Here is a 12,630-nt window from a genome sequence, read left to right on the forward strand (position 1 = left end):
CCAGCTACTTGGGAGGCTGAGGCAGGAAACTCGCTTGAGCCCAGGAGTTAGAGGTTGCTGTGAGCTGTGATGCCATGGCACTCTACCCAGGGGGATAGCTTGAGGCTCCGTCTCAAATAAAAGAAAAAAAAAAACATTATGCTAAGTAAAGCCAGACATTAAAGACCACACATTGTATGATTCCATTTATAAGAGATTTCCAGAAAAGGGAAACCTATAGAGATGAAAACTGGCCCCTGGCTGCCCAGGGATGGCACCAGGTGTCAGGAATGAATACAATAGGAAAAAGAGAACTATGGGGGCTGAAGCAAATATTCTAAAACTAGATTCTAGTAATAGCTGCTCAAATCCATAAATTTACTAAAACTTATTGAATTTATGCTTCCCATGGATATATATTATGGTATTTAAGTTATGCCCTTAATAAGAAAATTGATTTATGTGCTTTGATAGTTTTAGTAAAAGATATGAAGAAAACATGAAGTTTTTCACATTCATATATATAGTAGATGCACAGCACACAGATATTTTTCCGGAATGGGTTAGATACAGCCTTTTTACAAGTAAGGGGCTGGAATGAGTGATGACCTTTTATTCTGTCTTTTCTCTATGCCTGTACATTTCTTTCTCTCAGATTAACTGATTCAGACTTTCAATGACAACAGTAACTCCAAGCATAAAGCAAAATCTTTTAATTCAAAGACTGCACCTTTGCGGTTCCAACTGTTTATGAGCAGCCCCCAAAGCCCATGAGTTCCAGTAATCTGTGATTTATAGAGGAACAAATTTAAATTTCTTAGAGTCTGGCATATGGAAGCCTACTTCTCAGCTAGTGAACTTGGCTCTCCAAAGGAAAACACTTATGTTTGTGTTTTCCAAATGTTTTGCACATAAGCTTCCATTGTTGAATTTTGGCTAATGTCCACAAACATGGAAAAACTATTAGCAAAATCTTTTTTTTTTTTTTTCTGGAGACAGGGGCTCACTCTGCTGCCCAGACTAGAGTATAGCTTGCTACAATCACAGCTTGCTAAAGCCTCGAACTCCTGGGCTCAGGCTATCCTTCTACCTCAGCCTCCCAAGTAGCTGGGACTACAAGTGTGTACCACCATATCTGGCTAATTCTTTTATTTTTTTGTGGAAATGGGGTCTTGCAGTATTGCCCATGCTGGTCTTATATTCCTGGCTTCCAACAGTCCTCAAACCTCAACCTCTCGAAGTGCTGGTATTACAGGCCTGAGCCACTACACCCAGACCGAGGGAAATAATTTTTTAAAATGAATCACTCACCCTTAAGTTGCTGATTATAGTCATTTGCTTGAAGTCTCAAAATAACTTATCGTTAATAATTGTCAAAAATGTATCAATGGACATAGTAGATGTCTTAGATTTCCTAGCCCTCATTCAGATTTTCATATCAGTTTCACAAAGGAAAAGGCCCTTGTTGAAGCTAAAAAAAATGATTTTCCTTCACAATAGTTCTATAAACAGAACCTTAGTGGAGTTGAGTTTCCTGTTTATGGCTGTTAGACCAAGTTACAAAAACACACAACGGAGACTGCTTTGTGGCTTATAGCAAACTCTTTCACTTTCAGCCATAACTCATGTGTGTACATTTCTCCATCAGTGCCATTCAGATTAAATACACATTCCAATACGTAAATGAAGGAATGTATAAAAGAGATGTTGACCTGTCAATATACAAAATCAAGGTCATGTACTTGGTAAATGTGTGTATTTCATCCCTCCTAAGTATAGGGTTTATGCCGAGCTAAACCACACGAGGTTATGTTTTCAAGACAGCCTTCCATCTCCATTTTGTCGTCACCTGTGTCAGATGTCTTAATAAGTAATAACATCTTTAGATTCCATAGATAAGTAAACATTTGAAATTAGGGTACACCACATAATGGACACAATGTAAAGGTATATGGCACACCCCCTGAGTGCAGGACACAGCTACAGCAGGGACCTAATCTAACAAATACAAATGTTGTAACTTAATGGTTTGAACCCTCAGATTAATGTGCAATAAAAAAAGTAAATACAGAAACAAAATTAAGCACAAGGTATGACATATTTCAGTTGTAATTACTTTTCAACAGAACAGACGTGATTGCTGCATTTTTCACTTTATCCTTTACGTTAACGTCTTCACTATCTTTAACTCCACCATCCCTTCATTCAGCAGTACTGGGCACCTCCCCTACTCCAGGCTTTGTGCCAAGCACTGAGCATCCAGCTGTGAGCAGCACAAACGGGATCCCTGAATCACAGGGCTCTCAGACACTAAAAACCTTAATGTCTGAGCAGTAACAAGTCTATAAAATCTATTAAAATAAATCTGAAGTCCAGAGAAACTACAGAGAACATTTTCACACAACCAACAAAATTCAGGCTTTCTAAATATACTGCCTTCTGACACATGCTACTATTCCAATGTCAGCACTGTTGTTATAGATTTCAAAATCAACAAAAAAAAAATCACTACCATAAAACCAGGTTTTATTCTAAGACATATCTTTATTCTTTTTTTTTTTTTTTTTTTGCAAAATTCTTTTGGCCTGAAATTCTAAATCCTGGCTGGCTTCGTAGTTTTATTTTTAGAAAGTTCAAAGAAATAGAACTAAGGGCTATTTTAGGCCCAGCACAGTGGCTTACACATGTAATCCTAACACTCTGAGAGGCTGAGGCAGGTGGATTGCCTCAGCTCAAGAGTTCGAGATCAGCCTAAGCAAGAGTGAGACCCCATCTCTAAAAATAGCTGGGTGTTGTGGCAGGTGCCTATAGTACCAAATACTCAGGAGGCTGAGGCAAAAGGACTGCTTGAGCCTCAGAGTTGGAGGTTGCGGTGAGCTACGATGATGCCATGGAACTCTATCCCGGGTAACAAAGTGAGACTCTGTCTCACAAAAAAAAAAAAGAAAGAAAGAAAGAAAAGAAACATTTCCGTTAACTTTTCTCCATTTCCCATCTTCAGCTACCCACAGGCAGATTCAGGATGGTCAGCTCTCAGATACACCCAAATGGTTACTCCTGAATGCTCTTCCCTTCGCCCATCCGTCTCTCACCACCTCTCACATCTTTTCTGAGAGGCAAATCTGTGCAAGCTGCTGCCAGTACTGGGCTTGAATAAGTGTCTAATATTCCAGCCTCTGGAATTCAGCTTCCCCTTCTCATCTCCAGTATGATTCTCTCACGTCAGCAACTAGTACACTCATATGTGAAAGCAGGCAGCACCATTCAGCAGGGCTTGTCTATTATCACTAATATAAAGGCACACATGATTAGATTACCTTGTTTGCATTCGCTAGGAAACATCCAATTGTCCTTGAGCCCTTATCTAGGAGGTGTGCCGTATACCCCTACATTGTAGCACTTACGTGAGAGCTTACCCAACCCCTTCCTCCCCTTCTTCCCCACTTCTTGAGTTTAATTGTGATTTTTTTCCTCCTGTGGGCTTGTAGTTGTTCATCTACTAGTTTCAAATTAGTATTAAATACATGGGATACTTGCTTTTCCATTCCTGAGATACTTACTAAGGACAATGTTCTGCGACTCCATCCAGGTAAATACAAAAGAGGTGAAGTCCCCATCTTGTGTATGGGTGAATAATATTCCATGGTATACATACACCACCGTTTATTAATCCATCTGATAGGCACTTGTTTCCACATCTTTGTGATTGTGAATTGAGCTGCTATAAACATTTCAAGTGCAAATGTCCTTATGATAAAAAGATTTTTTTTTTCTCCTGGGTAGACACCTAGTAATGGGATTGTGGGATCAAATGGAAGGTCTACATTTAGCTCTTTGAAGATTCTTTCCCAGAAGGCTGCACTAGCAATCCCACAGCAGGGCTTTTGTTTACCTCCTATTTTGATGGAGAATAAGGCATAATAGCAGACAGCATTCTCTTTCTGCAGGCTACCCCTGGCCTGGAGAAGCAGTCTGCTCAGTGACTTCAGAAAATCACTTCCTACTCCGTCTAGGACTAGCAGCCTGTGTTTAATGACCTGCACTGGAAACTCAATTACAACAGGAAACACGTTTTTTCTGGGCCTCCTGAACAATAGCGTCAACCTATGAACACACAATACAAATACCAATTGAATAGGGTCAACCTTCCCTGGGCAAATCTGGGGGAGAGGAGCCAGTTAAAGACCTGTTTGATACCTTCCTTCAACTCTTCCCATAATTAGAACAGTTCACTGTCACAGACCAGCCACGACACACAGTGGGTTTACTTCCTTGTGGCCGGGGGTGCAAGGAGACAGAAGAAAATTATCAGTAGGAATTATAGATTATTAGTAGAGAGAAATAACAGACATAGACAAAGGGATAGTTTTAAGAGCAGCAGGGCTCAGGAGGCGGCACACACTTTTTCCTGAGGTTTCCACTATGCCGCCCCGAGTATCAGGCTGGCTCTGTATTTATTTTATACATCAGTGCTACAGTCATTAATTTTACGAGAGTAAGGCAAACAATCCCGCCAAGGTTCTTGCTGCACTTGCATTTCTACTAACTAGACTAACCGTACACTTGATTACGTTAATTGCAAGGATTTACTTGTTTCTTACTGCTTCAAAGTATAATGGTCTTAATGTAAACAGAGTCCTGATAAGGAAGCCAATCAGAGGCTGATTCAAGGACCAAATCCTAGCTGACCCACAGTTACACACCACAGATGTGATGTTTTAATATTCTGACAGCCCTGTGTCTAAACAGATAGACTCCGCTGGCCTAATCAAGGTGACAGAAGAAAAGGATCTTTCTTCTCCTTATCTGGTCTGGGGCAAGTCTTCCTGAGTTGGACAAAGTTTAAAGAATTTCCATCTTTAACTTTTATAAACCATTTCCTCAGAGCACACAGCCTTGCCTTGGCAGAAAGCAGCTTCAAACTCTTCTGCCAGTTGCTGCGCAGTAGCTAGGGGGTGGGGGGGTGAGGCGTGGTGATACAGCACACCACCAGGCTGCAGAAATACTAAAGTGACAGGATCTCACACTTTCTGCTCAGCGCCAGGAAAATCGACCCAAATCGAAGTCCCCATAACTCTCTCTCTTTGCCTAGACTTTATTCCCTATTCCTAATAACATTTTTAATCTACTAACAATTAATGGTTGAGTAGTAATTTTAAACTTATAAAATCATTATTACTAGCAACATAAGCACATCCAGATATGACTCTTCCCTTGGGTCTTTCCACACGCACCCTTCAGTTCACTCCAAAGTTGGGTGTGCCAGGCAATGCAGTGAGGTACAAGAAGGAAATATTAAAGTTTTGGTTTCTCCTTATTTTACTTAAAAATGAATATTCCATTCTGTTAATATTTAATGCATAAATTGATGTATGGTCTTCACCTAGACCTCAAATCAGCTGGTCACAAGTTTCTTGTGGTCCTGAGTGTCTGTCCTGGGAAGGTGCTACCAGGTTATCAACTCACTATAATACACAGCAATTTACATGTACCAGGCTAAGCGGACATGTGGATTCTCTGCTCCTAAATAGCAGAAAAGTTACAACCCAGTTAACACGCTATATTGAATGGGAAAGGACTATGAAATTCTTTTTCTTTTCTTTTCTTTTTGTGGGTTTTGTTTTTGAGACAGTCTCATTCTTTCACCCTGACCAGAGTATGGGACATCATCATAGTTCATCGCAACCTCAAATTACTGAGCTCAAACAATCGTCCTGCCTCAGCTGCCCAAGCAGTTGAGACTACATGGGTACCAACATGCTTGGCTAATTTTTTCTATTTTCAACAGATATGGGATTTCATTCTTGCTCAGGCTGGTCTTGAACTCCTAAACACGAGTGGTCCTCTCGCACCTTGGCCTCCCACAGTGCTAGCATTTAAGGCATGAGCCACCCTGCCCAGCTACATGAAATTCTTTTGACCACATAGGGCAATCTATTATTTCATGACAAAATACTTTAAAAATCTATTAAATTTGAAGATAACTTACATTTTTTTTTTCCCACAAAGATTCCAAGTTTGCTGACTTTTGCCAGGATGACAAGCAGCTGTCAGTAATATACTACCCAATAGGAACTTACAGAACAATAAAGGCACTTGCTCTGTCCTATCAAAGTAAAGGTGTTGGCTCGGCACCTGTGGCTCAAGTGGCTGAGGCGCCAGCCACATACACTTAAGGTGGCAGGTTGGAATCTAACCTGGGCCCACCGAACAACAATGACAGCTGCAACAACAACAACAAAATAGCCAGGCGTTGGGGTGGGCGCCTGTGGTCCCAGCTACTTGGGAGGCAGAGGAGGAGACTCACTTAAGCCCAGGAGTTGGAGGTTGCTGTGAGTAAAATCAATACTGAAAAAGAGCATCCTGAAAAACACCTTTAGAAATGTTTCCATCTTTTGTTGCTGAAAAGATGAAAAATATGCAACTGTAAAATACCTCATATTTGCACATTTTAAAAACATAGAAACTAAATTTTCTAACACATTTTAATATCTTCCAAAAGACTTAAAATGAGTATTGAATCCACTGGGGGGGGGGGTTGTTTGTTTTGTTTTGTTTTTGAGACATAGTCTCACTTCACTGCCCTGGGTAGAGCACCATGGAGTCATAGCTCACAACTTTAAACTCTTGGGTTCAAGAGATCCTCATGGCTCAGCCTCCTGGCTATGGACTGCAGGCACCTGCCTCAACACCTGGCTAATTTTTCTATTTTCTTTTTCTTCTTCTTCTTTTTTTTTTTAGTAGCAACGGGATCTTGCTTTTGTTTAGGCTGGTCTCAAACTCCTGAGCTCAAGCAATCCACCCACCTCTGACTTCCAGAGTGCTAGAATTACAGGCATGAGCCACTGAGCCTGGCCTGAATCTATTGTTTAAAACATTGAAATATAACACCTTCCTAAGAGGAAGCGATGACTACAACTCGAAGAGTTGAACAATTACTGGCCAAGTTTCTACTTCTAAAAGTTTTAGAATAATTGAAGAACAGAACAGAGATATGAGTACTATGATTTAGTGAACTCAGCATAGATCTGGACAGTCACCCGGATCCCCACACTTAGAAGTGCCCTCATTAGTTTAACGTTCTGCTGGAACCATCCTAAAATTTTAATAAATTTTGAACAAGATCTCTGCATTTCCATTTTGCACTGTACTCCAGCTGGTCTAGAACTCAGTAGTCAAATCATTGTTTCATTTCAACCTACATATTTTTGAGGTATCTTTTCAGCCATGGCAACCACTAAAATCAAGTATTAATATAAAATCAACTTTGATCACTGTATCGTAAGTGCTAAACTTGCCCAAAATAATTTTACATTTGTATATGGTATATTTATAAAGAGTTATACACAATCACAAAAGAGAGAAAGCAAAATTATTTGGGAGCTGGTAAAGAGAATTAAAAGTATTTTCATCAATGTTATTTTTTAAATTTCTTTCTGCGTGTTTTATAATATGCATGCGCGTAATTCATAAGTAAATAAGCCTCTATAGTACTACATGTCCCACAACGTGTCATTTATGGAAGTGCAGGATCAAAAGAGTTTCTAAAACACAACCTAGACACCCAGTGATATTCTTGCATTTTTGGAGCCCAAACTTCAAAATTACTCCCTCTTGTGGCAACACTCCCTATTCCTCCGCAGTACTTTCCAGAAGAGGGAGGCAGTCAGGGCTTAGCGTAGGGCATCTAAAGTCAGGACTGGATTCCCATTCTGCAGCCCCACCTTAGGAAGCAGGCACGTTTCTTAACCTCCGCCCGACTCGTGCGGTCGCAGCGCAGCGCCAGTGTAAGCGCCCTGCCGGCCGCAGAGTGTTGCTGGAGCAGCAGAGGCGGTGAGACTCATTCTCACAAAGCCATTTCTATCTCGGTCCACTTAAGGTCCTAGGCGCCCCAACCACTGGATGAATGGTGGGACTTAAGTCAGTAGGTTGGAGTGAATCCTTTTGGTGACATCGGAGTGATACCGCTATTAAAACTTCAAAATTCTCTCTTAAAATAAACCACAGAAAGTAACTGCTACTGACTTCTCCGAATAACGTTGGGAAGGTGAAGGGCCTGGCAGGAGCGACCCTGAAGCCTGGGCGGGATTCCTGACTTAGCCTGGATGACCGGGGGATGGAGGCGGGCAGGGCCGACAGCCGCACGCATCCCGGGACCGCAGCTTCGCACTTTCTGCTCTGCGTGCCCGGGCCTGACTCAGCCTCCGTTCAGCTCGCGTGCTGCGCCGGTGCCCGCCTCGGGCGGCGCGGTGCCAGGGCGACGCTCTGTCCCCGGGGTCGCTCGCGGGATCGCTGGCCGGCGCGGGCGGGGGCGGCCTGTAGCGCGCGCGTGGGAAAAGGGCCCAGGTGGACCAGGGTGGCAGATCCGCGCGGGGAGTCGGTGTCCCCCACCCCCGCTCTCTCCGAGGACATACCTGGATGGTGTGACCTCTGCCCGGGGCTGTGGGGCCCCCCACCAACTTGCAGTAGAGCTCCGGCCGGGGCCGCCCGCCGGGCCCGCGCTCCCCGCAGGTGGCGGTGGCCCAGATCCTCGCCGCCTGGGCCAGGTTGAAGTAGGGCGGGTGCAGGCTGAACCCGGCTGGGGGCTCCGGGTCCCTAGCGGCCGCGCACCCGTGGGGCAGCAGCAGCAGCAACAGCAGCAGAGGCGGCGGCAGCGGCGGCGAAATCAGAGGCAGGACAGGCCGCGATGCCCTGCCCCGAGCGCGCGCTGCCGCTGCCATCCCGCGGTGCAGGGTCCTCCCGCGCCGGCCGCCCGCGGAGGGGCTCGGTGGCACCGTGATCCCGGCGGCCGGCAGCCGCTCCAGGCCCGCGTGCAGCAGACCTGCAGCGCCCGGAGAGAGCGCAGCCCTGAGGTGTGGGCGGCGCTGGAGCCGCGCCCCCGGCTCCACGCGCCGGGAGCCCGCGGCGTAGGGGTGGCTTCTTTGCTCTGGAACCTGCTGCGGCGGCAGCGGGCACCGGCCGGATCAGGAACTGACAGCTCCCAGCCTCGAGCCAGCAGGCGTTGTCTCTGCGGGCGCGCTGCAAACTTCTAGGGCAGGGAAAGGAGATAGGCGTTCCCGGGCTCCCACCCAGGCCGCCGGGCAGAAATCAGATCGTCCTCCTCTCCAGATGTTCGGGGTCTCAGACCAAAGCCAGAAAAGCCAGCTCCTGATGTAAGGGGAGATAGCAAAGGAAACCGCCACTACCTGCTCTGGTTACACCCAAGACGTGGCTTCCCCAGCGTTAGCCGGTCGTTGTGCACCTATGATCTCGGTGGCCATATACTGAGCCAGGGAACTGGGAGTGGAGAAACATTGAAAAGACAGCCAAGGGTGCAAGTTACGGTTTGCCAACCGGGAAAGGTACCTTGGAGGAAATCCTTTCCTTGCCTAGTCTGCTAAATTTTACAGATTAGCTAAAGAAGGATACTCCGCCATACTGGCCTCAGGACAGAGGAGGACAAGGCTGAGGCTAGGGGGTGAACACCTCGCCAAAACAGATCCCACATAAACCCTCTAAGGGCCAGTGGTTCTCTTCCTTCCTAATACCGAGGCCCTTTAATACAGTTCCTGTGGGTGGCAACCCACAGGTTGAGAACCGCTGCAAGCAATTAGAGGAGTGCAATATTTATACTATAAAAACTGCAAAACGTCTTTGAAAGAAATTTGGAAAGACCTAAATAAACAGAAAGACATCTCATGTTCGTGGAGAGACAATATTGTGAAGATGGCACTATTCCCCAAAGCAATCTACAGATTCAACACCTGAAAATCTCAAAATCTCAGCTTACTTTTTATTTATTTATTTATTCATTTATTTATTTTTGCAGAAATTGGAAAGCTGATCCTAAAACTCATGTGGAAATGCAAGGGACCCAGTATAGACAAAACAATTCAGAGAACTCACGTTTCCTGACTTCAAAACTTAACACAAAACAATTGTAGTCAAGACAGTGTGGTACTGGCATAAAAATAAATATATAGAACAATGAAATAAAATTGACAGCCCAGATATCAAAAGCACAAACAATAACAGAAAAATACAAATTGAACCCCATTGAATTTTAAAACTTTTATGCTTTAAAAGGCACCCTCAAGACTGGGCACAGTGGCTCATGCCTATAATCCTAGCACTCTGGGAGACCCAGGTGGCTGGATAGCTTGAGATCATGAGTTTGAGACCAAGTTGAGCAAAAACGAGACCTCATCTCTACTAAAAATAGAAAAACTGAGGCAGGAGGATCGCTTGAGCCCAAGAGTTGGAGGCTGCTGTGAGCTATAATGCCACCGCACTCTACCCAGGGCGACAGCTTAAGACTCTGTCTCAAAAAAAATTTTTTTTTAAAAAGGCACCCTCAAGAAAGTGAAAGACAACCCCCCAAAATGGAAGAAAATATTTGCAAATCATGAGTCTGACAATTAAGTGCACAAACTCGCCACTGTGAGCTTACACTGGCAGCACTGTACAAACAACTCAGGCAGGTTTCATACCCTTGGTATATCAGTGTCTCACAGTTGTGTTCCTGTCAATGTGTGGTGTGTCTTGCTGAATGACATTCGTTGTTTTTGTTGTGTGTTTTTGTGTGCCATACTATGTTAGCTCTGATGGTCATTTCAGAAAAAGAGTTCCAAAATTGCTTTGAAGTGTAGACTAGGCAATGTCATCGGTGCACAGCTTCCCAAGGGGGGTACTTCAAAGGTGACGACTGCAGTGATCTGACCATGAAAATACGCTCCTATGCTCAACACCATTAGTCATCAAGGAAATGCAAACCAAAACCACAATGAGATAATGCTTTCACCCAGTAAGATAGCTATAGTCAAAAAGACAGAAAATAACAAGTATTGTTGAGGCCGTGAAAAAATTGGAAACTTCACGCATTGCTGGTAGGAATGTAAAATGGTGCAGACACGGGGGCATTTCTTCAAAAAGTTAAATATAATGTTATTATCTGACCCAGCGATTCCACACATATCCACACAAAATCCTTGCATGTGAATGTTCTTAACAGCATTATTCATAATAGTCAAAAAGTAAAAACAACCCAATGCTCACCAGCTGATGAATGGATAAATAAAATGTGGTATTTACATGCCATGGAATATCAGTCACCCATGTAAAGGAATGGAGTTCTGGCCCACGCTTACAACACGGATGAAACATTATATCATGGGAAGGAAACGAGACACAAAAGACCGTATATTGTATAGGGACTGACTGACACTGGATATGGGATTTCCTTTTGGATGGATACAAATGTCCTGAAATTAGATAGTGGGGATGGTTGTACAACTCTGTGAATACACTGAAAACCACCAAATTGTGCACTTTATGAAGTTATGATATGTAAATTGTATCTTAATAAAATTGTTATTAATTAGCTGGGCCCAGTGGCATACCCATGCCTGTAGTCCCAGCTACTCGGGTGACTGAGGCAGAAAGATGGCTTGAGCCTGGGAGTTTGAGGTTGCAGTGAGCTACGATGATGTTACGGCACTCTAGCCAGGGTGACAGAGGGAGACCTTGTCTCCAAAATAAATAAATAAATAATTATTAAAAATGTTTACAGAACTGAAATATATCTGAAATATGAAAATGTATTTGAATTTGTACGTGTGGAAGACTTAAAAGAGATTTTTTTAAGTTATACAATAGGATTTTCAAGTGGAAAGATGGGATGATGAAAAGGAGTTTTTTTGTTTAATTTTCTCTTCTTTCTGCTTGTCTACATCTTTTAACCTTTCCGGTAATGAATGTAGATTGCTTTCATCAGAATAAGAAATTTCAAAATACTCTGATAAGTCAGCAGGATGAGTGCCCAGCGCTGCCTAGAATAGTCCTGTCCAGGTGACACATCCTCCCTAGACTGATGAAAGAAGATGGAGAAAAAGTAAGAAATATTTTGCATACTTTTAAAAGTCCTTTCAGACACAAGGGTTTTTTGAAAGAAAACATTCAACAAATGGCTAAGATTCCAAAACTATTTTACTCCTATGCAAAAGTGAAAGCAAAGGCTAAATTTTAAAAGCGGCTCTCTGCCCAGGCCAGTCACTCTCCACACTGCCAGACCATGTCACTGAGATGTCCTGATGACAAAGCCTCAGCAGCCCCTACAACCATCCCTGGATTCAAATCAAGGTTCTCTTCCTCACAGCACTTCACGTTTTGCTATAAAAGGCAACAGTTAACAGCATGACATACAAATGTATTATATTGCACAATGACAGTATTTCTCTTTGATACATTTTATTACATTCCCTAATCAGAGGAGAAGTAATACCACTGACTTCATGTTGTCATTGCGTGTTAAAAATAACTTTGTGATGTCGAAGTACAGTACCTGTGTTTGCCCACTGAGAACAGCTTTAAAGGTGATAAAATAAAATCTACGTATCTAAAGTAAATATTTGCTTGTAAAGTTATGTCTCTAAAGATTACATATCTAAAACAAACATCCAGGGAACACTTACCCTCAGTGAACCTCGATACCAAAGATATAAAGATGAATAATAAGAATAACGATGTTTTGGTGCAGTGATGGTACAGTTGCCATAAGAGGATCTTAGGTGTGTAGTTAAGAGCTTCAAAGATCATTAATTAAATTATTTTCAAAAGAGGTTCAAAGCACAGTAAGTACATTCTTTTCTGTACTTTTTTTTTTTTTTTTTTTTT

The 12,630-nt window shown here is 43.1% G+C and overlaps 1 protein-coding gene across 1 annotated transcript in view; it reads right to left on the reverse strand.

Moving 5' to 3' along the window:
• LAMA3 (laminin subunit alpha 3) overlaps nucleotides 1-8,699 on the reverse strand; it is a 245,007-nt gene extending 236,308 nt beyond the window's left edge. Inside the window, exon 1 of the mRNA XM_012802016.2 lies at nucleotides 8,394-8,699. Coding sequence (XP_012657470.1) covers nucleotides 8,394-8,699 — 306 coding nt within the window. The remainder of the gene's footprint in view (nucleotides 1-8,393) is intronic.
• Between the last annotated feature and the right edge of the window lie 3,931 nt (nucleotides 8,700-12,630).

The sequence above is a fragment of the Otolemur garnettii genome, unplaced genomic scaffold (assembly GCF_000181295.1).
Source record: "Otolemur garnettii isolate 467f Iridium unplaced genomic scaffold, OtoGar3 scaffold00012, whole genome shotgun sequence".
NCBI classification, from domain to species: Eukaryota; Metazoa; Chordata; class Mammalia; order Primates; family Galagidae; genus Otolemur; species Otolemur garnettii.